General features: G+C 38.4%; 3 protein-coding genes across 5 annotated transcripts in view; 1 reads left to right on the top strand and 2 right to left on the bottom strand.

Annotated features, from left to right (window-relative positions):
- The window catches only part of LOC116288014 (uncharacterized), a 12,749-nt gene extending 7,485 nt beyond the window's left edge, over positions 1-5,264 (top strand). For both annotated transcript variants that reach the window (XM_031694732.2, XM_031694730.2), the window contains exons 6-9: positions 1,015-1,118; positions 1,358-1,516; positions 2,477-2,777; positions 3,622-5,264. In XM_031694732.2, coding sequence (XP_031550592.2) covers positions 1,015-1,118; positions 1,358-1,516; positions 2,477-2,777; positions 3,622-4,112 — 1,055 coding nt within the window. In that variant the 3' untranslated portion in view covers positions 4,113-5,264. The remainder of the gene's footprint in view (positions 1-1,014; positions 1,119-1,357; positions 1,517-2,476; positions 2,778-3,621) is intronic.
- Positions 5,201-24,178, bottom strand: part of LOC116288020 (dynein light chain Tctex-type protein 2B-like) — an 18,986-nt gene continuing 8 nt past the window's right edge. The window contains exons 1-3 of one of the 2 annotated variants that reach the window (XM_089036424.1): positions 23,156-24,178; positions 22,782-22,880; positions 5,201-5,659 (exon numbers count right to left, since the gene is read on the bottom strand). The exon at positions 23,156-24,178 is cut by the window's right edge and continues 8 nt beyond it. In XM_089036424.1, the coding sequence (XP_088892550.1) occupies positions 5,201-5,659; positions 22,782-22,880; positions 23,156-23,173 (576 nt within the window). In that variant the 5' untranslated portion in view covers positions 23,174-24,178. Of the gene's footprint in view, positions 5,660-6,613; positions 7,465-22,781; positions 22,881-23,155 lie in introns of those variants that run through there. The other variant, XR_016121078.1, reaches the window with a different exon arrangement.
- On the bottom strand, positions 13,754-16,336 carry LOC116288030 (homeobox protein SIX6). Its single transcript, XM_031694745.2, has 2 exons — positions 15,453-16,336; positions 13,754-14,918 (listed from the first exon to the last, which is right to left on the bottom strand). Exons 1-2 carry the CDS (start codon positions 16,037-16,039, stop codon positions 14,648-14,650), a joined length of 858 nt encoding a protein of 285 aa, XP_031550605.1. The 5' UTR covers positions 16,040-16,336; the 3' UTR covers positions 13,754-14,647.

Here is a 24,178-nt window from a genome sequence, read left to right as displayed (position 1 = left end):
ACAGCTAGTTCACAGATCGAACTCTGAAAAAAGCCATCTGGCTGATCAAAGTCAGGGCATTGCTAACTCACAGATTGAACCCTGAAACAACCCCTGAGCTGATCAAAGTCAGGGCATGGCTAACTCACAGATTGAACCCTGAAACAACCTCTGGGCTTATCAAAGTCAGGGCATGGATAACTCACAGATTGAACCCTGAAACAACCTCTGGGCTGATCAAAGTCAGGGCACGGCTAACTCACAGATTGAACCCTGAAACAACCCCTAAGCTGATCAAAGTCAGGGCATGGCTAACTCACAGATTGAACCCTGAAACAACCTCTGGGCTGATCAAAGTCAGGGCATGGCTAACTCACAGATTGAACCCTGAAACAACCCCTAAGCTGATCAAAGTCAGGGCATGGCTAACTCACAGATTGAACCCTGAAACAACCTCTGGGCTGATCAAAGTCAGGGCATGGCTAACTCACAGATTGAACCCTGAAACAACCCCTGAGCTGATCAAAGTCAGGGCATGGCTAACTCACAGATGAAACCCTGAAACAACCTCTGAGCTGATCAAAGTCAGGGCACGGCTAACTCACAGACCAAACCCTGAAACAACCTCTGGGCTGATCAAAGTCAGGGCACGGCTGACTCACAGATCAAACCCTGAAACAACCCGAGACCTCAAATGGGAGAGGTAAAATGCGCCATGACTATGCTGCCTTTACAGGTGCGTGAGTGATTAACCAAAACTTACACCTGCCTATAAAAATAGCCAGATTGCTTTCCAATTTTGCAGGATAAATATTTTTCACCAGTGTAACTTCACCTGAAATTTATTTAAATCATTTTCACCTGGCATCAATTGAATTCGAAATGGATTTTAGCTGAAATGGAAAAGTATTACGATCAATCAAGCTAAAGAGGTCTATTATACTTCTAATCCTCATACAGTATCAACATGTGGACTATGATGAAAAAGTGATATATTGTTTGTAGTGTCTAGATGTCATTTTTGTTTGGTTTCAGCTGATGAGAATCCCTACCAGTCAGAAGCAGAAAGTGCAGAGTTTTTCTCCTGTGGATTCCTTAAAGACACCAAGATCTTCGTTGCAGACAGTCTTGTTGATGAGGTATGATTTGAAAACGCTATGCATTCGCTTCTAATTCAATTTTTCTTAAAATTGTTTCTTGCTTTTCTTGTTCTTTTGTCAATATCCAGCGATTGTTTGCAAAACGAGACAAATAGATGCCCCCTCCCCCCCCCCCTCCAGTCGTTTCTGTGAAACTGTCAAACTTTCCATTCCTTTCTTCTTTCTCTACTTTTTTCTTTTTCTCATTTTTTTTTCTTTTCCTTTGTTCTTTTCTCAAGTCTAGCGAAGGTTACAACAAGACAAATGAGACTCCCCAGGGGTACCCTGCTGAGTGCTTGTTATGTGAAGTAGAAGTGGGTAACGATGATTATAACACATCACCACAAGAATGGATCTATGAACAGAAGTATCGCGAATATTATGCCCACTTCAAACTAGTAAGTTACTTTGCAATAAGTAAGATAACAACTCGTTTGACACTGAGCTGGTGTAGCTCAGTTGGTTATTGCGAGGCCTTCGATCAATCCTCAGGACCTCTACGTCTGTTTCTTGATTCTTGGAGTGCAACCTTGTGACTCAAAATCCCTTGAGATATAAATAACAATGAAACAGCCACCATCTTGGTTGATCTATAAGAGAAGCTAATGAGGAATACTTTGTATAGTCAACCGACATGGCAGCTATGACGTAACATACACCTCAAGAATTAAAAGTGTTCAAAGGCTGAAGCTACACGAATTAGAGAAAAGTCGAAGTAGACATAGATCCTGAGGATACTGAGGTTTTTCTGCGGGTTCTCCGGTTTTCATCCATTCGCGAAACCAACACTAAATTCCAATTCAATCTGTGAGTGTAGACATGCCCTGACTTAGATCTGCCCCGAGGTCAGTTTCAGGGTTCGATCTGAGAGTTAGCCGTGCCCTGACTTAGATCTGCCCCGAGGTCAGTTTCAGGGTTCGATCTGAGAGTTAGCCGTGCCCTGACTTAGATCAGCCCAGAGGTTGTTTCGGGGTTCAATCTGTGAGTTAGCCGTGCCCTGACTTAGATCAGCCCAGAGGTTGTTTCGGGGTTCAATCTGTGAGTTAGCCGTGCCCTGACTTAGATCAGCCCAGAGGTTGTTTCACGGTTCAATCTGAGTTACGGGCGTGCCCTGATGATCGGTGATTTATAGGCTATCGTTAGAATTTGAAGCGTTTCTTACAGACCACGTGTCGTCATTACCTATAGAATAGGATTCGTTGTTTGAGTTGTATCCATATCGATGTTGCTTTTCATGCGCAACCGTTAAACAAAAAAGGATGCTCTAAGGAATGACACGTGGTCTGAAATAGGAAGACATTACGACCAAGCCAAAAAGGTTTATTTATTTGTGAAAATTGATTTCATTAAAAATCCAGAAAGCAATCGAGAAGAAAATTGAAGACAATCCAGCTATTGCTCTGAAGCACCTGGTCACGCCTCGAGAGGATGAGGAGGAACGCCAAGAAATCCTCCTTCGCTACGGCCAGTCGACTTATTGCCACCACAGAGCCATGCGGGAGATTTGGATGAAAGTTCTAGACGAAACGAAAAGGAGGGAAATTGTACCTTGTAAGAGTGTTATTCATCCGATATTTAGTACATCGTTTGGCCTGCACGTGGCTGTCATCACGGCAGACTCGCCTCCCAAGTTTATTTTTGCTCGTCGGGCCAATAGAGGTAAGAGTGGAGTCACTGATAATCATCTTGTGCTAGTAATAATAATAATTATATATTTTATTTGCTATCCGCCTCTGATTGGACGAGAATATCATTCAGCTAATCCCTGATACGGCTTCGGCAGAGTCTTGGTATTAATAGTTTACTATACTATAACATGCTCAATCCCATCCAATAGGACGTTTTCATGATAGCGTAATTTTAGTACGACTACCAAAATGCTTCGCGCATTTCCTATCTTATTCAATTTCGTATTCCCTCATGAGAATAGTAAGACAATTGATGCTAATCAACTGAACAAAAGAAAGTGTACAAGGGATTATGGTAGTTGTAGTAAATGAAGGCATAATGCAAGTGTCCTATTGCTAAGATCTGGTGATTCCAGTGATGGCCATGATGATGATAGGGAAGAATGAATGAATGAATGAAGCTAGAGAGCAAGGAAGAGAGTAAGGATGGGAGGGCTCGAGAAAACTCGTGGTAAGAAGCGAAAGGTTGATGATAATGGTAATTGCTGAGATGAGGTGGGATAAAGGAACAAAGGAAAGATAGAAGGATTGAATGTAGAGATGGACGGACGGAGCTAGGAAGATTGAAAAGAGGGGGAAAAAGAAGGAAAAGGAAGAAAAGAAATTCATGCGTCCTGATGGAAGGTTTTGAAACTGTTTTTTAAATGCTTTTCTTTTACACTCGGGGTTCTCGCTTTATGCATGTCTTTTATCCGGATGGTAAAGTATACCGTCATTTGAAGTGACACACACTGCAAGATGGTACCCTTGAACCCTTGATAGCCTTTGGATTCACTTTAATATTATTCTAAAGTAGTGTGTTCCGATCCCTTCAGAGGGTATGGCAACACCTGGCAAATTCACCTGCGGTGCGGTTGAAAGCGCATCCGTCAAAGACTACGAATTCAAAGATGGCAAGGCGTTCGTGAACCTCATCCAGACAGCAGCTCGGGGCCTGGAAGAAGAACTGCGTGTAGAACTTCATGGCGATGACGTCAAAGCACTCTGCCTTTCTACCGTCTACCTTAAATTTGACACCCATGAGTGGGGTCTTTGTGGATTTGTGGATCTCTCAGACAAGCGAATAGATCCCAAACGAAGGCTTACCTTTGAGCAACTTGGCTCTCGCTTTAGCGCGGGTCCTAAAGATAAGTTTGAGCACGAAGAGGTGAAAGCTGTGGACTTCACTTTACCTACTATGGTGGATTTTGTGAGTGAGAATTATCTAGACTTTGCCAGTTCAGCTAAGTTGGTGGTTGTCAAAGTTTTGCAGTCGTTTTTCGGAGTTGCAGCGGTTGAACAGGCGTTTAAATCACTAATGGAATAACCAAAAACATCTTCAGTAGAAAATAACTTGTGTGAATGGTTACAAATAATTGGTAACTATACCCGGACAAATTAATTTCGGTAGTTCAGTTTTAAAACATGCACTAATGGCTACATGGGACAGAATTTAGGAGTGGCCCGTTTACTATAGAGAAAAACGTTTGTATTACGAAGGGAAGTTCCAAAAATAGTTGATAGAGGGAAACTGTGTTCCAATGGGTAACATAAGCGAAGCTATAAGACAGTATTTCTATATAGTGAGCAACTAGTCTAAAGGGTCCAGTAAATACAAATCATGGAAAATTCTGATAATCAAGAGGCACCATAATGTAATCAATAGATCTTTCTACCGATAAGGCGGCCATCTTGAATCAAGACATTATGGGATGTCGAGGGGGCAACTATTGGAAAATATATAGAATGTACAGCTGTCTTGGTCGGCTTTTTATATAACTTAGTTTACGCTTTTCAGTGAGCAGCATATCTAAAAAGATATTGATTTTGGTAGTTGGAACAATATTCAAAACACCAAGACTTTTAATTATTTGAGAACAAAATTTTCTACGTGTTTGTCCTCACGGCATCCCTTAATTCAAGATGGCCGCCCTTTTTAATAAAAAGGTCTAATCAAAGCGCTTTGATTTGATTGTGTTTCAAGTTCAGTACTTTGATGTCTTTTCCTCTATTTAAAAAACCTTCAATAATTTATTCTTAATTCAAAATTCTCAGGGATCCTTCATGCAATATAAATTAACGTTGTGCAGTAAAAGCACTGGCAACGCCGATTGCTAGTCGTAATCAATATATATAATAATGGGAGTTTCTTATATAGCGCATTTCAAATATCTCAATGCGCTTTACAGTTATAACCAGTGGAGGACTTTATGGGCTGCATATTAATATATATATATTCGATCAAGACTAGCTAAAATATAATAAATATACATCAGATTAATAGTATACGGACAGTAGTTTTTGTATAGAAAAAACTCTAAACTAGATATAGTGTAGCTCCACAATTTGCTAAGCAGGCTAAGTAATAAGTAGAGTTGCTCGGCCGTGTGGAAGATATGCTTACTCTAATTTCGTTTATTCGACGTACACCCCGAAGACTATCGCTACAGCAAATAAAGAAGAATTCTTAAACACAGCAGTGGCCGAAGCGTCTGTCATGCTGCACCACAAACAACGGCTCCCCAGGCGAAAGCCCTGCTCTCCTAACGACCCAATACTAACAGTACAAACAAATTTATATCGCTCAAGACCAAGTTCTTTCACAGCATCGCGAATCCTATCACTCAACTCCTTCGACTTTAGTCTGCATTTTACAGGATCGTACGACACTTCAGTCAAATCTTCTTGAAGGATTCTTTCTGCCATTTCCTTGATAATTTCAGAGCGAAACTTCTTGTCGTCATGAGGGAGGTTGTTGTGAAGTTTCTTTATGTTTTCTAAAATGTTCTCCATATTGACAGGTTGATTTTCGTCGTCGTTGTCCGAGTGCTCACTCGAGACATTTTCGTCTGTGTTGATGTAAGGGTAGAAAATCTGAAATGCCATTGTTGAACGGAGCATTAATGAATTATAAAGTTTACGATGCAGACAAAATGTCTTAGCTCAACTATAGCACTGTGATCAAGATCCAACATTTAACGCTATCTTTGTTTTGAAAAAAAACTGTTAATTGGTTTGACACATTTGCTAATCCTAAGTTTATTAATGTAGTTTACGACACGCAATTCCTTTCAATCAAGAACGTAGATAACGTAACTGAAGAACGTAAATTGAAAAACTGAAAACTCCCTAAAAAAAGCTGTAACGCCATAAATTCCAAAAACACCCATTCAAACTCCAGTTATAAGATTTTTATGCTATTTAATATAACAAAGACCGTACTACTTGATGCAGTGAATGCCGATTTAGATAAAAATTGTGAAAGGTGTTATAAGAAGTAATAAACGTGATAGCGTTAGTTAGTTGAACAACTATCAAACTAGACTTTTAATTTCGTAATCTTTCTCTTCACGGAAAGCAAAGTTTTAAAAGGGCGAGGATGCAGGATTCAAGATTCGTCTAAATTTTTTATCTTAAATTTGAACCGGCAACCTGAGCCACGAAGATGCGAGCTGTATATATGACAATGGCGCAGCTTGTCAAGTTCTCTGCTTAGTGAATGGTTTCTAAAACAAAAATTTCATCCCTAAATAAAAATCTTCAGAAAAATCCCACCCAAATTTCTTCACAGATCAGACTCGGTAAAGGTTTTTCTTTTTGGTTATATTTTTGGTCTTAGCTGGCAATACGCCAAAAATTAATTTAACCAAATTATGAATATCGCACACGAACAGCTTTTTAACTAGCAGTATAAGAATCTTTTTGTAGCCTTATCAGTAATTATACTCAAAGACAACAAAAATCTGTCCCCGCCGACTTCAACTAATCCGGCGCGAAACTTTCTCCTGAGTTGAGAAATCGAGGACACGGTGCATGCTGCAAACTTACCTAACATTTAAGGTTAAATAGTGTTCTTCGAGGTCAGTATCTATATATGATGCCGAGTAATTAGACTATATATATATCGGTAACTAAACTGGCTTATTTTCAACTTTATCTTTATTAATAATTCATGAATATCTCGTAGCCTGCTGAGTGAGTATTCAAGTGAAATGTGAATTGAAACAACGGAATAAGATGACGGGCTCTTTTCAAAAAAATGTGGTTTTGGCTGACTGAATCAACTTCATTGGTCATGAAAACAGTAATCTTGCAAAGAATTATGGAAAAAGAGTTTGGTAATGTTTTTTCCTTGGCGGTTAATTAATGATGAATATGTCTCGGCAGTGTCGAAACTACGAGCCTTCCTATTTCTGTTCCAAGACTGTTATGTATTTGTGGGCTAATAAATGGTGGTTTTGTGCCTATTCTATCAAGAACAAAGAATTAACCCAATTATCAGTTTATTGTGCCATGGTTAAAAGCTGCAGATACCGCCCAGCTCTGATCAGTTTCAGCGATAATACCCGTCACTCACCGCTTCCGGTATCTTCACACAACGGTATCTTTCACTTTACTTAATGTACATGAACTACTGTCGTGCTAAAAGTTATTCATTGCATCTCTTGATTTGCGCGGGAATACTAGACAGGCGCGAATCTATAGAGGAGGTTGGCAGTGCATTGGTGCCTGCATGACAGGGTTTTCACTGGACTGAGAAAGGCGAGGCCTTACGAAGTCGACGTGAGAAGTGACACAGTTATTTATTAGGATAAATTCGAAAATGTAGCTGATCCAGTCCTGATTTAGTCGACTGAATTAGAGCTTAAAGTTATTGATAGTTGTAAACGAAAAAAACCTCGTTCAGTCAATCGAAATCCAGAAAATCGTAGCTATAGCAAATATAGACGAATTCTTGAAAGAAACACTAGTAAATGAGTCGCTTTGCGGCAGCCACAGGCATCGACTTTCAACGTTGAGTTGACTTTGTAAAGATCCAATGCTTACTGTGCTAATAACTTTATACTTGCTGGCTGTAATTGCTCGTACTTCGTTACGCATTCTCTCACTCAGCTCTGTTGCCAGAACCTTACATCTTGCAGCATTGTACTTCAAGTCATAAAGATTTTCATCCAAAATGTCTTTACAAACGCTTTGAACTAAATTCACTCCAAATTGCTTTTCCTCTAGGAGTATTTCGTCACTTTTGAACTGTGAATTTGGTATTAATCTTTCCATAGTTGAAATCTCTGGGAATTACCGAAGGCCAGGAGATCTTAGTAGATTTTTCTTCGATTTTTTCTTAACGGTTTTTTTGGTTAGCCGGCTAATTTTCTATGAAAACTGCAGGTATGTTGCAGCAATACTTAGAAATGCAAGTGCTCCCCCTCCACCTCGTTGTCAGGCGTAACTTTAAATAGAGTCCTTAAAATATAAATATTAACCTTATTTATACATTATCCTATTGAATACAGACAAAAATGTCCAGTCCAATTATGCAAACTCAACCGCAATTCTCATTAAAATCACTATTATTGTAATCATTGTATCTCGAAAACTCTACCCGATCGAATGAAAGTCCTGCAAACTACTTCTTTCATAGGGCGACACTTCGAAATATAAAAAGGTATGATACAAGACGATTTCGAGGGAGTGTAAGAAAAATCTAGGAAACTTTTAATCTAGGCATGCTAATTTTATTTATTTTAGCACACAGCTGACATTCTTAACACGAAATTAAAGAAAAGGCAGAAACTATGAATCTGAAATAATATATATTTTCTTTTGAGCTATCTTTTCGGTCAATGCAATTGTTTACATTTTTCGTCTTGATAAGAGATCATCAAAACTATAGCGTTTCGGATCATGATGTATTTATAAGCCACAAACACTGAGTCGACCTATATCGGAATAAAACAGTCAAGTTTCACCTGCTTTTCTAACGTTATGAATTCTTAATCGCATGTGTGATCGCATTCATAATTCTAAAAGCTAATGCAATCAATAATTCTACTCTTATATTTTTTCTTAGGTTTTAGTCTACTACAGTGCTCGTCTTTTATTTATATTTAGTTTCTTTCATGAGTTTATTTTTAGTTTGATTTCGTCGATTTTCGAGTGTGAATTTATCCGCCATTTTTAAGCGACTTTCTTTCTATAAATCCCGCCATTTGTATAACCATATTTTGTCTTTATTTAGTTATTACGCTTAAATCATGTTTGTTCTCGGCTTCTTTTAAGTATTTTTAAGGAATAACGTATTATTTTTTTCAAGTAGACGCCAATTTGCGTTCAGTTTTATCGAGGGAGTTGAGAAGTTACGTAACAATGCAGATCTTTAACTTTATTTTGTGGATCTTCGTTTGAGGATGTTTGTTTTCGAATTATGCATTTTCCGATAATAGTAAAAAAAACCTTCGTCTTTGTATGTACATTTATCCTGAAGCGCTTGAAAATGAACTGACTACAAAAGATGCAGAAGAAGGCTCCACTTACTATAATATACAAACCGAACAATACTATTTCGACCGTTCTCTCACGGCAACTTAATTAAATGTAGAGTGAATTTAATTTTGTGACCCCGAGTGAAGTAAAGAGTTTTTTCATTTTCCATATACATTTTTTCCCATCTAAGATATGGTATTTATTTTCAGTTTCTTCAGTGATGCGATTCATTTCCACCATTTGTCATAACCGGATTAAATAATTTGTTTTTCCCATTTTCCCGCCAACTTTGACAACGATTTCTTGCGTTTTCAGTTTCCAAGTGGCTTCTCGCCATTTTTAGCCGGTTTTTTTTAAGGAAGTATATCAGAGTGAGTCGACTCAGTTTATCTCAACCAGGCCAACATTTTGCTCTACTGTCATGGAAATAGTAGCATGTTTTTATATTTGAATAATACCAGATAAAAAATTAATTCTAGCGTATATATATATATGAACATATAATACGTGTGTTTGTAATTCCGATGAAATTAAACAAAAAGGGCGATTGCAAGAGTTGAGTTTTTAAAACTGCCTACTCGCTTTCTATACTACTAGTAAATTTTATCCCTAGAGATATTTGCTTGAGGTTTTATGTGACGAGAGTATCGCGCCTTGGCCAAGTTTCAATTGGCCTGCGTGCAGCCGGAGTTTTCTCTCTTAACAGTCAGTTAGAGGCCGGCCCGCAGGCTAAGTTTCAATGTAGCCGCAACAACATTGTTCTATTCAACTACACTGTTCTATTCTAGCAACCAGCAGAGATCGGCGTTCCCAAACATAGAATAATAAATACATTCCAAAGTTACGTGAAGTTTATTCAAATCTTACCATTATCAGCAACAGAAAGGAGAGATAAAGAATAACAACGGTTTTGAAAGCAATTTAGAATGTTTTAGTAGCCCAAACTTTATTTTAATACTGAATAGAAATTTCAGTAACATTTAGAATTGATGAATTGGATTTCAAATTCACTTACAATTTTTAGTCGATATTATTTTAGTTAAGGCAATTTGAGTTAAATGTAGACCTTTATCTTGATAGGAGAAGGAATTTTATTTGATAGCTCTCTTAAATAGAAAGCTGGCATTCTAAAAGGCTTAAACATACCCTGTTCTTTCCTAGTATTCTTAGTGTACATCTCAAGAACTCCCAACTCCATTGTACAAATTACAATTGTGGCGGATATTTTTACTTGGTGGACAATTTACGATGCAGCTGCAGGAATCTCAGGTAAGCAAATAAGACTTAAACTTAATCCACTTCACAGAGTAACGTGTAGTCTTGAAGGAGGGACGGTTCATTCAAAAGCAATTCAATGCTTGAACGAAGCACAGATCTAGATAACCTATAGAACACACGTAAAGTAAACTGAGTCATCGAGCAAAACCCATGCAGAAAACTACTTTTGGCAAGCTGAGTGAATCGACTAAGAAACATCCTTTTCAAAATTAATTTCTTTTACTTATATAGGAGTTTTAAAAATAACTTTATTTTGTTAAGTCACACGTGATTTAGCCCAAAGTACAATTTTATTCAAAATTTATAGTTCAAAAGTGCTAGTAAAAGAGTAGCCCGCATAATGAAATTCCCAACTATATGGCAGCGGCTATAGGTTCAGTGTTTCCATGTTTCCATGTTTCCACCGAGTCACAAATTCTTATTTGCATTACTCGTTTATAGTTATTTAGCCCAAAGTACAATTTTATTCAAAATTTATAGTTCAAAAGTGCTAGACAAAGAGTAGCCCGCATAATGAAATTCCCGGCTATATGGCAGAGGCTATACCCAGTCAGTGTGTTTCCATGTTTCCATGTTTCCACCGAGTCACAAATTCTTATTTGCATTACTCGTTTATAGTTATTTAGCCCAAAGTACAATTTTATTCAAAATGTATAGTTCAAAAGTGCTAGACAAAGAGTAGCCCGCAAAATGAAATTCCCGGCTATATGGCAGAGGCTATACCCAGTCAGTGTGTTTCCATGTTTCCATGTTTCCACCGAGTCACAAATTCTTATTTGCATTACTCGTTTATAGTTAATAGTCCGACTTAAAGCCCAGTCAAGAGACAAGAACACTGGGCAATCAAAGATTACAAAACTTTCCCCTGATGTACGAACATTCTTTTATTTTAGGCTAACTTTATATGCACAAACCAGTTTTAAAAGTTGAATTTCTTCAAATTGAAGCAAAGCCGGAACTGGAAGATTTTCAAGAATTCCTCAACACCGTTTGCATATAGTACAAGGAACTCTTACATACGATGAGCGTAAGAAAACTGTTGAGACATCTCAGCGAACGACGTCCTAAAATGAGCCGAGGACGAACTCAGTCGTGGCCGTACGACAGCAAACTCACCAAAAACCGTGTCGAATACCTCGGTACCATCCACGAAAAAAACTTCGATACTAGTCCAAGAAACACAAACGACAGCCAAAGATTGACTTGCGCGAACAAGGTCCAAGACGACGAGTTTTGCTCTATAATCCAAGATTTATTAAAATCATATCTGGAACAGTTTGAGAGTTATGATCATAATCTTTGCAGTCGGTTAGGCAGTATGCTTTCTGATCTCATTCGCGCCAAAGTCTACGAGACCTGTGGAGACAACTGGAAGATTATTTCGAATGTTTATATCGGTGCAGTCCGCGATCAAGGCATAGCAGTGGCTAGTCAATGCACTTGGATCCCTGAATGTGATAAGTTCGCCACCGCTAGTTTTGAGAACGAAGCTTTATTTGCTTTTGGAGTAGTTTTTGCGATATATATTCTGGGAAACAAATGAAAATGATCTCAGTTGTAAAGCTGGTTTTCACAATGGCCTGTTACTCATGCGCGGCAGTCACGTGACTGGAACATTCCCCACACGTAGCCGCTCGCATTCAAGCCGCTTGAGAATAACATAAGCATGACTGCCCCATGAGTAAAGGCGCGATTACACGGAGCAATAATCTATGCAACTTGTCTTGCAACGGCGTTGCTACACAGGTTGCATGGAGCATTTTTATGGCTGATCGCTATTCGAGAGTCCACACGATTTGCATTCAGTACTGTGCTCTCTCCAAACGCTTGCACGTCCCAAAAAAACTGAGCACAGGAGCATGTCGGGGTCGTAATAGGAAAACATTATGCCCAAGGCTATTTAATTTAAAGAGTCTAAAGAGGACATGTCCCCAGAGCCCACTTCTTTTCTTGGAGAGTGGGCCCTGGGAACGAGTTAAATACCACGAGAAACGAAGAAACTCTGTATCAACAGATGATTGATGGGTTGCAACCATTCCAAATGAGTTAAAAGACAAAAGCATGGCGGCCACGCATTGATGTGACGTTAACAATTGACGCACGTTCCCCCGAAAGGCCGCGATGATGTAACGTGCAATCGACTAGTTTGACTCATGTTTTTTAATTCTGTGAGCGGTAGATCTTAATTTGTTTGTTTTTCTTTGAAGCGGACGTGCTTTTCCTCAGGCCGTATTTTCCTCACGGTTGTACTGAAAGATAAGCAGGAAGGTCGTGTTTAATGTTTTGATTATTACGAAGAACTTAAAATAGTTAGCCAGTCTACTATTGTAAAGTAGTGATAAAACAGGATGTTGAAGGAAAGTATACGAAGGCCAACCACAGGCAACCCAAGCAGTGTACTTGAAGCTCAAATATAAGAATTTTTGAAAAATATGTGAAATTGCTAGAAAAATGGAAAAAGTTAACTTATCGATATACGATGCTTTTATCGCCGTCCGAAGTCATGCATTTTGAGGTCTTTTTGGCATTATAAGCACCGCTAAATGACTTCGCATAAGAAAAAATCTGCCAACTCTGCATTTGGTCAGCTACGATCTCAAGCTCACGCCCCCTCATGTGAGCCCATACAAATTATGTCTCAAAAACACGGTTTTTGGATCTTTTCTCAAAATAATTACTATCTAGACAAAAAAACAGAAGTGGATTCAGTTAATTCAGCTATTCACGGACTGTATTATATGGTTTAGATTGAATTCTATTGAAAAAAACCACCTTACTTTTTGAGTTAAATGTATGCTATTTGGATGTATTTTAAAGAGAAAATGCATGAAATAACCGGGATCAAGCTAGAAAATCGTCTCTCCTTGAAATGAATGAACCTTGAATGAATGAACCTGTCAAAAAACAGAAGTGGATTTGAAAACCCCGGGCTTTCCTTAACATTTTGGTATAGGAATTTGTTGAAATTTAGAACCGTATTTTTGCTGATTTTATAAGCTCATACTATCTGTTGGCCTATACATTGGCCTCTTATGTTTTCTTAGGTTTCGTAGCCTCGAAAACACGCTAACTACAGTAGTTCGCGAAGAACAGAAGATTTACAGGGTCATTTAGGATGTTGTGTCACGCAGATTACTTGTGCTATATAACGTTACTTTTAAGAACAACCTTTTGCTATGGAAAGAGAGGAAAAAGACCGAAAAGAGCAAATATTCCAAATGTATGGGCAATTTTTTCCAATGGGAAGGGAGGGGGGGGGGGGGGCTTCAAAAATAAAGTGACCAATGTTCTTCTTGATTAGAACATAGTTAATATTATTATGATTACTATTAACTATGATTAGAAACTCTACAGAAGTCAACCAGTACACAAACCCATGAAAAGATATTAAACTAAAAACAATTACAACAAAAAATAGTCTATGAATTATAATTCATAAAATATTTTATTGACATTTTTTCTTTAAAAAATCAAAATTGCTAAAAATGCTGATTCAAATTTGTCTTGGCATTACTTAAATTTGTGCAGATCGATGTGTTGTTTCAAAATAAAAGCGATTGTTTCCATCCCTCCCCACTACATTCTGCAGTTGCGCGATTAAGGCTGTGTTTTCACTAGAAATGTTAACTTGCGTAAAATTCCTGGAGGTGTTTTAATCCGACTCCCACCTTTCAAGAATAACACTGTGATTGGCCCATTTATTTGGTAGGACAACTTAAACCATCTTGCTAGGTAGTTTAACTTTGCCTTATTTCCGGTGTCGTAATTAAGCTAGTTTAAATTGTCCTAGTGAAAACACAGCCTAAGAACGAGTTATTAGATAACATGAGGTCGACAAGTCAATAGACAATTATTTTTGATCCGTCTACACGGGGAAATAGCTCAGAAATAGGCTCAAATTTCCATCCGGTGCGAAAAACATGCTATATTTAAACTTGTATCCTAATCTAGAATCAACAAAGAGTCTAATTACGAAACCACATCATGAATCGATTTAACATCAACAATATTTTTAAAAATGCGTTGTCGATTTCACGCACTACATCGACACCCAAATGGCTTCTTAATTCCTTTCCCTGGGGACATTATAATGACATTAAAATGGCTTTTTAGTGAAGTATCTTTGGAGTATCTTTGTCAAACGTTATTGTCTTGACCCCTCGCATGAAATTCTATCTCTGCGTCCTGTCACCAAATAGCGAGTTACGTTTCGAGAATCAAAGAAGGTCAAGATGTATTTTGGAGTAGCTTTGATACCCAAAAGAAAAATAACCATGGAATAAGGTTACTTAAACAGACTATTTAACCTCCTATTTAGTACTATAATAACTCCTTTTTCACCTCGGGAAGGTCGGAGTAAGTTTCGTCACTAGAAACTGAAATTTCACGACTACAAATCATTGGAACAGATGACACATCGTTTAGCGGCGTGGTCGAGTAGATACAGTTAGCACTCAAAAGGCTTTCCTCTGTCTTAGTTAGCGCGTTGCACATCTCTTGATGGCTATCCTGGTGCAGTGTTCTGTCCAGTGATGTCGGTGATGCCGTCGAATCCATTGAGTCAATGCTCTTACGGATAGAGACGTGGGAACTACGAATTAAAATACACAAATAACAAGTTACACATGTTAATTCATAGCTTGATTTTACATAAGAGCATCAAAGTAAACACAATCTACGACTACACAAATTAGGCTGTTTGTGCTACATGATTTGTCTAACATTTAACAAATTCCTGTTAGAAATACTAGTTCAGGATGTCGGCCTTTAGAATTAAAAGCCAAAGCCAATTGTTTAAACTAATTTCAAGACACACAGTTAGAAAAAATTTCTTTACAAGCCTAATTGTCATCACAATAGAGTTTGGCTGTGTTTAATAAGTCTTTACGATTATATTTGAGGACGGAAGCACGAGGGAAGAAAAGAATACATAAACACAAGGACTAGTTGTGAGAAATATAACGTGGGTACTCCAGATAAAGTTCATGAGTCTACTGCAGCACTCGGACAGGAAATCGACTTAAGTCAACATTCTGAAGAACTTAAATGAGATAAAAGACAGCGAGAACTTCACATATACAGTTCTCTGAAGTAAATGCTAACAACTATGATTCGAATGACTCACCTTTTGCTAGAGGGCATTCTATCTCTCTGCCTTCGGTTCTTGAACCAGTTACTGACTTGTTTCAGCGTCAATTGTGTCTGTTTGGCAATGACTCGTTTTTCCTGTGGTGTTGGATATTTGTTTTGTTCATAGTATTGTTTTAACATTTGTCTGGACTTTTCTTTGAAGCAGTAGACGGTTTCCTCCCCGTCCCAAATGGTTCGAGGCAAAGGAAATTTCCTTCTGATGCGATACTTGTCCACGGCACCAAGGGATCTTCCTCTGATTTTCTCAGCTTCTCTGTAGTGAGCCTTGTACCATAGCGTTTGTAGCATCTCGTGCGAACTAGGGTCAAACTCGTGCCCTTCAAGAATGGTGTAAACCTCGCGAAAACGGCCATGATGAAATGATACAAAAGCTCTGGCCTTCAAAACGCTTGTGCTACCATTCAATAGGTCATTCGGGGGGAGGGACCACAAAAATCTTGAAAGTCTATCCACGTCCCCTGCTTGCCGTAACGCGTCACAAACGCAAGAAATCTGCTCCGTTGTAAAAGCAAAAGTATTTCCATCGCTTTTGATGGGCGAAACATTATCGTAAGCATCCATGTTGCTGTAAGATGAGCACGGGTTGAGTCACATCAAGTTCACCTGAACGTGTTGCATCTTGATCTCATGCGTAAAAACAGTCAGTTATCAATCGATGTGTGAGAATGCCAAGACTGACCCAAGGAAATCAAAAGACTCTTCTCTGATTGGACAGAAAATCAATTAATCCCGAACAAAGGGAAACGACTTGTCAGAGTCGTGGAGTGATAACTTAGGGCGGAGCACGCTCCACTTCTCTTGTCAAACTTCCATGATATGTTTTGAAAGGATCAAGAAGTGTTGACCGAGCGTTTGGCGCTTCGACAAATCAGCATCCAGGAGAATAATTAGTCAAATGCCTTTTAATTTTGGCACTTAGTTAACAAAGAAATACTTGGTAAACACCATTCACTTCAAAAAAAGGAATACTTTGTCGGATCATCCTTAAATCAACTTTATTTCTGCATACAAATTAGAAGGATTAACTGATAAATGGATCCTCCTCAGTTTCGCTAAACAGGGAGGGTCGTTGAAAAGACTTCCGTAAAGACGACGATGGCGGATGATATGACAGTTACATTTCCTGAACAGACACTCGGGTAAATTTAAGTTCATTAGCTGGATAAATGGTCCCAAACTTGAATGACTTGACATGGTTTTATCAATGTGTGAAAGAAAAACAATAAACAGTTGATAAAGATACCGTTTTGCGCTGGATATAATTATACACGGCTTTTGTGTTGCTTTGTGTCTTTTTTAAAAGTGTATTGTTTTACTTGACGAGTGCTTGCCCACGTTACATCAGTTCCATTAACGGACATGCTGCTTAATAAAGCGTAAAGCCTAACTCAAAAGTTTGAATTGAAACCTCGCAAGTCACAAGCTATTTATAAGACTGATCTAAAAAGACGTTTCGAAAGCTGAAGTTTTGTCAAATAAATATTTTTGTTTTTTTTTTTTCCTTCGATACTGAAATATCCATTTCAAGGAAAATATATTCGTTTTTGTTTTCTTTTTCTTTTTCTTTTTTTTTTTTTTACTGGAAACTGAAACGTCTTTTTAGCGAGCCACAAACATTAGCCTGCGTGCAGCCGACCTAACTGACTAGTACGAGAGAAAGTCTGGCTGCACGCAGGCTACACAAACGTAAGTAGACTCACTTTTCAAAATAGTTGCAAAATGCTGTCGTGCACTGCACATTGGGCGATCTGGCACAGCCTTGAACTTTTTTTGATTTTCAGTACTAACCTAAACTGTTGCAATCTCGTTTCCAGTCATTATCATTTTTATTATTATTATTTATTTAATTTTCTTTTTATCGCGCAAGCATAAGTAAGAAATGTGAGAAATAACAGCAATATAAACGAGACTGTCAAATACGTCAATACTGTGGAAAATGATACAATATTATCTTCTGCGCATGAAAAAAAAAAAAAAAAAAAAAAAAAAAAAAAAAAAAAAAAACGAAAAGAAAAGAAAAGAAAAGAAAAGAAAAGAAAAAAAAACTAAACCAGAAGTGGTCCCAGAAGTGCGGATGTGAATGACGTCGGCTTACTCCCTTTGCTTCAAGTCGTAATTCTTTATGTTTTCTTTAATGATCGTTTTCAAAAGTCTCTAGTGGAGAGCGTTTCTGAAAGCTATAACGGTGCGTAGGTTTTTGTTTTAAAGCGTAAATATTACGTCCGAACCGGAAAACGACTGAACTGGAACCCCTAATCCTTCCAGGGCCCGTGAAAAGATATAGCGAGTATTAGACGTCCAGGTGATCTAGCCAAACGAATTAGCCAATCAGCAAACATTTTGTTCGTAGCTCAAGATTTCCTAATTCCAAGTTTTTGGCTCGAAAAAAACTGTCTTTAACTTGAAAATAAAGAAATTAAAGCACATCCATGTAAAAATTTACCAAATAACTTTTAGAAGTAGATAGCATATCTTGTCGTTGTTGGTGGAAAATATTTCGTTTCATCAAGAAGCACTTGGATACCTTCGCTGTGACAAACAATGCATTGCGTTCCTAGATTTCAGATCACCTGGATAGTATTAGACACTGTTTTCTTTTGTTTTACTTTGGCTGCATGTCACCGATTAATCCGACATACATAAACCCAGATCTAGCTTCCTATTTTATATTCTCTGTTGGCATTCCTGTATTAAATTTATTTCTTCCTCACCTCCCCCTTCCCCCTTCGTCTTTTTGTCCTCGCCACAGGAAGCCCAGGGAGCAAAAAGAGACAGGAAGATCCTGCGGAGGAAAAGGTACCAAGAGTCCACGTTCCTCTTGGCCAGCACCGAGAAACGATATATGGAACGTGGGCTCTGGGTACGAAATTGGGTAGATGCCTGCAGAGAAATAGAGAGACACCTGAGTGTAAGGGGAGGGGACAAATAGAGAGACACCTGAGGGTAAGGGGGAAGGGACAAATAGATAGACACCTGAGGGTAAGGGGAGGGGACAAATCGGAGAGACACCTGAGGGTAAGGGGAAGGGGACAAACAGATAGATACCTGAGGATAAGGGGAGGGGACAAACAGATAGACACCTGAGGGGAAGGGGGAAGGGACAAAAAGAGAGATACCTGAGGGTAAGGGGGAGGGGATAAATAGAAAGACACCTGAGGGTAAGGGGGAAGGGACAAAAAGAGAGATACCTGAGGGTAAGGGGGAAGGGACAAAAAGAGAGATACCTGAGGGTAAAGGGAGGGTACAAAAAGAGAGATACCAGAGGGTAAAGGGAGGGGACAAATAGAGAGATACTTGAGGCGGAGGGGACAAATAGAGAGATACTTGGTAAGGGGGAGGAGACAAATAGAAAGACACCTGAGGGTTAGGAGGAGGGGATAAATAGAGAGACACTTCAGGAGAGGGGAAGTGTTGAGCTTGTAGCCGTCAACAAAAGAAAACCGCAATACAAGCAAAGTAAGCAAGTATGAAGGGGTAACACAGAAGACAAATTCACTACTTTGACGTTTTAAAATTTGTTTGAGTGAGTCCTCTACTTCTAATGAAAGATTAAGTTGTTTTGCTTCCAACCGGGAGTATGAGAGAGCGTATGGACGATCACATTTCACAACAAAGAGTGTATGTTTTGGGCTTTTTGGTTAAGTACTGTAGGCAGGTTGTCATGGCTACAACCCAATAAAGGATTAAAATCTTTTACTCTCAAGGTGTAAGAGGATTATCGAGCTGTTTGATCAGCTGATTCTTTTCTATACTCTTATTATTCTCTATTACTCTCTATTATTCTTCGCATTTAATTGAGTCAAGCTTAAACAGAGTCGAGTCAAACACTTTCGAACCGTAAAGCTTTCAACTTGTGAGCTGTAGCGCGTTAAACAAATATTATTGTCTTTGGTTCTTAGTATAAAATAATAATCTGAAATCTAAAAAATATGTAAATCTAAAAAAATTCTGATTGCAAGGGTATGATTGACACAAAATTTAGGGGGAAATCCAAAAGTTAACGAATTTGAATTGTACGCGTTCGTATAGTATCTATTTTTAAAAATGGAGTTATTACTGCGGATTTGACGGGAACATTTGATATCAAACGCGCGCACGCTTGGTACCGTCTCTCCCCTCCCCCAACTCTAGGTTGGCTACATGGACCACAGGTAGCCCACGCTCACTGTCTTGATTTACTATTATAGAATATAACTGACTTAAGAGTGACTGTCCGTAACCATCGAGCAAAACGTGGCAAACTTCGAAAAATCGATTTCGCTCATACTTTCAAGTTAGTTAGGGTAATGTATCCTAAGAATCGCTGTATAGTTGGTTTGATCAAATAACGCTTTATTATGGAGAAAAATGGAATTTTTTAAACACTCCCGAAAACGCCGTTCGCGACAGTAAATTTTGACTTAAATTTCGCGGCTGCTGGAGAAAAAATAAGCAATACTGGGGATTAAAACAACCCATATTCTTGAAGAACAATCTATTGAGTACGATATGCGTGACTTTGGGATCAATTGTACAATTTTAAGATAACAAAATAATTTTATTCGCTAGACGTGTGTTTAGAGTATCAAAAAATAGGTCTTACAAAAATATTCATTCTGAATGTGCTTAACCTCTCAGTCGCGTGAAACTTCGCTGGTTGATTATTCAGATGTTGGTCTTTCTAGTGATGTAAAGAAATCTTTGGGCAAATGATTGTGTGTCACGCAGTATGTCTTCAAACTTTGGTCAAATTACTCATTTCTGACCTCTGGCCGCTTTCTATAACAGACAAGATACTAGTGTTTATAAGTAAAATATAAACTCAAAAACAAGCCTAAAACACTTTTATAGCCTTAGATAATGTAGCTGTTTAAGAATTCTTACCTGGCAAACTCTGAAACCTGGATTTTTATGAATGTTTTTAGACACAACATCGATCTGGTTTCTTTCATTACCGACTCGAACTTGTCAACGGCCGAGTGCCACAGGGAGCCCAACCTTTCTTGTTGTGGTGCAAAACACAGGAAACCCAGATTGATAAAAAAATCGTTTTAATTTGTTTTAATGATGATGCAAACACACACAATAAAAAATTTCACAACTATTCCAGTAAAACTTACTGAATTACATGATAATCTATAATATGAATGACTAATAAAGTGGGGAAAAACCTGCAGTAGAACCTTACTAATCAGTGGTAACAGTCCTAAATTGATTCTAAAGAAGTTGAACTGTATACACTACATGTAATTTTTCTGCTCGGCATGTCATCATAAATGATCACCGGCCTCTAAGGTTCATAATTAGTACCGAACAAATGTATGTGACAGAGGCACCCACGATTTTATTGGAGTAGATGCAGAACATGAAAATCTTTGGAAAGTTTTTACGCATCCTTCTTCGGAACAGGTGAACAGCGTGTCATCATCGGTATCGCTGTTTTCCTTGCGGGAATCTGTAGTGGTCTTTGGTTTATATGTCCTACGTTGTCTAGGTATGACATCGCAGAAATCTGGAACCTGGTCATCAGAATACTCCATCTTCCTAAGGGTGGGTAAGGCTAGAGCTGACGATGTCTTCGTTGTTTCAAATTTCGTGTTGGGTATCTTTTTTCCTTTTCCAACGCCGTATGCTCTCCAAACCACAATGTTACGCTTTTTGAAGATAACATCATTGTCAAGGCTTACGCCTTCCCATTTCTCTGTGGGATATGTCCCGGGAATCTATAAACCACACAGTGCTACACTTAGACCACGTACGCCACCATGTGATTCCATAGCGGTTTTCATCTGTACTGCGCTCGTGATGTCATTTCCAGAGTTTAGATAAGTGTGCATGTGATTCTTCAGTACAGCAGCTTTGCGATCGCAAGGACTTTTGCCTCCTTGAGGACCTGAAAAATCCATGCGACGTTCACTTTGTGCTTCCTGGCGAGGTTTTGAACTCCAAGTATGGTTACGGAGCTGTGATAACAGGTAGCGTTATCTTGTCTAAAGCTGACGGATTTCAGGTCTGGCATTGCACGTCTCAACTGGAGAATGACGTCAACTATAACTGCTATCACAAACAAGCTATCCTGGTTGCTTTTGTGAACACGTGCACGAGGGTTAGGTTTTGACATTCGTCTTTTGACGAATCAGTCGTGGGTGCCTCTGTCACATACATTTGTTCGGTACTAATTATGAACCTTAGAGGCCGGTGATCATTTATGATGACATGCCGAGCAGAAAAATTGCATGTAGTGTATACGGTTCAACTTCTTTAAAATCAATTTAGAACTGTTACCACTGATTAGTAAGGTTCTAATGCAGGTTTTTCCCCACTTTATTAGTCATTCATATTATAGATTATCATGTAATTCAGTAAGTTTTACTGGAATAGTTGTGAAATTTTTTATTGTGTGTGTTTGCATCATCATTAAAACAAATTAAAGCGATTTTTTTATCAATCTGGGTTTCCTGTGTTTTGCACCACAACAAGAAAGGTTGGGCTCCCTGTGGCACTCGGCCGTTGACAAGTTCGAGTCGGTAATGAAAGAAACCAGATCGATGTTGTGTCTAAAAACATTCATAAAAATCCAGGTTTCAGAGTTTGCCAGGTAAGAATTCTTAAACAGCTACATTATCTAAGGCTATAAAAGTGTTTTAGGCTTGTTTTTGAGTTTATATTTTACTTATAAACACTAGTATCTTGTCTGTTATAGAAAGCGGCCAGAGGTCAGAAATGAGTAATTTGACCAAAGTTTGAAGACATACTGCGTGACACACAATCATTTGCCCAAAGATTTCTTTACATCACTAGAAAGACCAACATCTGAATAATCAACCAGCGAAGTTTCACGCGACTGAGAGGTTAAGCATATTCAGAATGAATATTTTTGTAAGACCTATTTTTTGATACTCTAAACACACGTCTAGCGAATAAAATTATTTTGTTATCTTAAAATTGTACAATTGATCCCAAAGTCACGCATATCGTACTCAATAGATTGTTCTTCAAGAATATGGGTTGTTTTAATCCCCAGTATTGCTTATTTTTTCTCCAGCAGCCGCGAAATTTAAGTCAAAATTTACTGTCGCGAACGGCGTTTTCGGGAGTGTTTAAAAAATTCCATTTTTCTCCATAATAAAGCGTTATTTGATCAAACCAACTATACAGCGATTCTTAGGATACATTACCCTAACTAACTTGAAAGTATGAGCGAAATCGATTTTTTGAAGTTTGCCACGGATTTTGAATTTTGCTTGATCGTTACAGACAGTCACTCTTAATGAATCTTAAACTAAAATTAAAAATAAATTAAAAATTTCCATGAAATACTTACAGCGTCTTTTGTCACGTTTTCCACTGGCTGAGTCAGTCTTAGGGAATTTCGTTTGATTTTAGCTGCCGACTTTTCCTCGCAATTCATCAAACGGGCTACCTGTGCATAGATGTGATGGAATGCTCAGTCCATTTGCTATAAACTTGGTTGGATAAGCTGTATTTTCATGCTTGCTATTTGCATTGGTATATTAGAGTCTGAAACAAGACACTTGAGGTTAAGAACATTATTTTTCTTTTTAGCTCGAGTCGGAGACTGAGCTGGACCACTGATGTTTTTCAGTTACGAGCTATGTAACTGAGTATTAAGACACTGCTGAGACAATTTGTCTGTTTTCCAGCAAAAATGGTTACAACAAACGTAATGTTACTTACCACCAACTTTGCCGTCATAATCTTTGAGGCATGTACCCAAATGAATGTTCATGAGCAGTTACAAGTTTATGGCTTTGTCGAGCGACTTCCAACTCCAAGCAGTTCTCTCATTCTACTTCATGTTGTCTTCAACGAAGCCTAATCATGTAGCTTAGGCGCCTCATGCCTCAAATACATGCGTGTAGGCCTGTGAAATTCGGGTTTTTTAGTGTAGTGTATAAATGCACGAGTGATTATTGAAGTCAGTGTGCATTCCCTTGCTATAAAACAAGGGCGGCCGGGAGTAGCCAGCCGGAGTGCGAATCCTTGCAGTCACGAAACAAATACAAATCATGGCGACTACATCTGTTATGTTTTTTTGACTTTGGCTTGACAATATGCTGTGAATCAGTTGAATCAGTAAAAGTCATCATTTTTCTGAAGACAGGCTGCCTTCCATGTCATACTAATAATCCACATGTTTTATTTCTACTGATTTAAAAACGCACCATTCAACTGGTAAAAATTCCACACCACACCGTAAATGACATCTATTGGACAACAAATAAAAAAGCCTTACTGTGAAACCCCCGCACACATCTTGGGCAGGTGCGCACAAGAAAACCGTCTATGACCGCACCTCAGCATGCCCAAATATGCACATGAAGCACTGACATAAATCAATGTTTTTTCTTTAAGTGTAAGGTTAAGCATTTCATTTCATTCCTCTAATAAATAAAAATAATAAATAATCACTTTATTTAAGCGATGTACCGCTCTTACACTAATTAGAGACACTCACCCCGCGCTACCACTACAATGCACATGTCGATTTTAAGAATCATAAACGATGCCAAAAAAGAAAAAAATCATTGTCATATTCAGTTCAACTGAAGCAGCATTGAACATTCAACATTCAGAATCGATGGATTCGCAACTGCTGAAATATAGGAGAATTATAATATGTTGATTTGCCGAGAAAGAACTCTCTTAGTCACAATTGCAATAGGCAAGCGATCGAGTCTTTCTCCCTCTCATATTACT

This window comes from Actinia tenebrosa, unplaced genomic scaffold (assembly GCF_029948245.1).
Source record: "Actinia tenebrosa isolate PJP-AT-01 unplaced genomic scaffold, QUT_ActTen_1.0 PGA_scaffold4__44_contigs__length_22323623, whole genome shotgun sequence".
NCBI classification, from domain to species: Eukaryota; Metazoa; Cnidaria; class Anthozoa; order Actiniaria; family Actiniidae; genus Actinia; species Actinia tenebrosa.
Note: the sequence above shows the minus strand (reverse complement) of the source record. Positions and strands in the feature narration are given on the sequence as shown.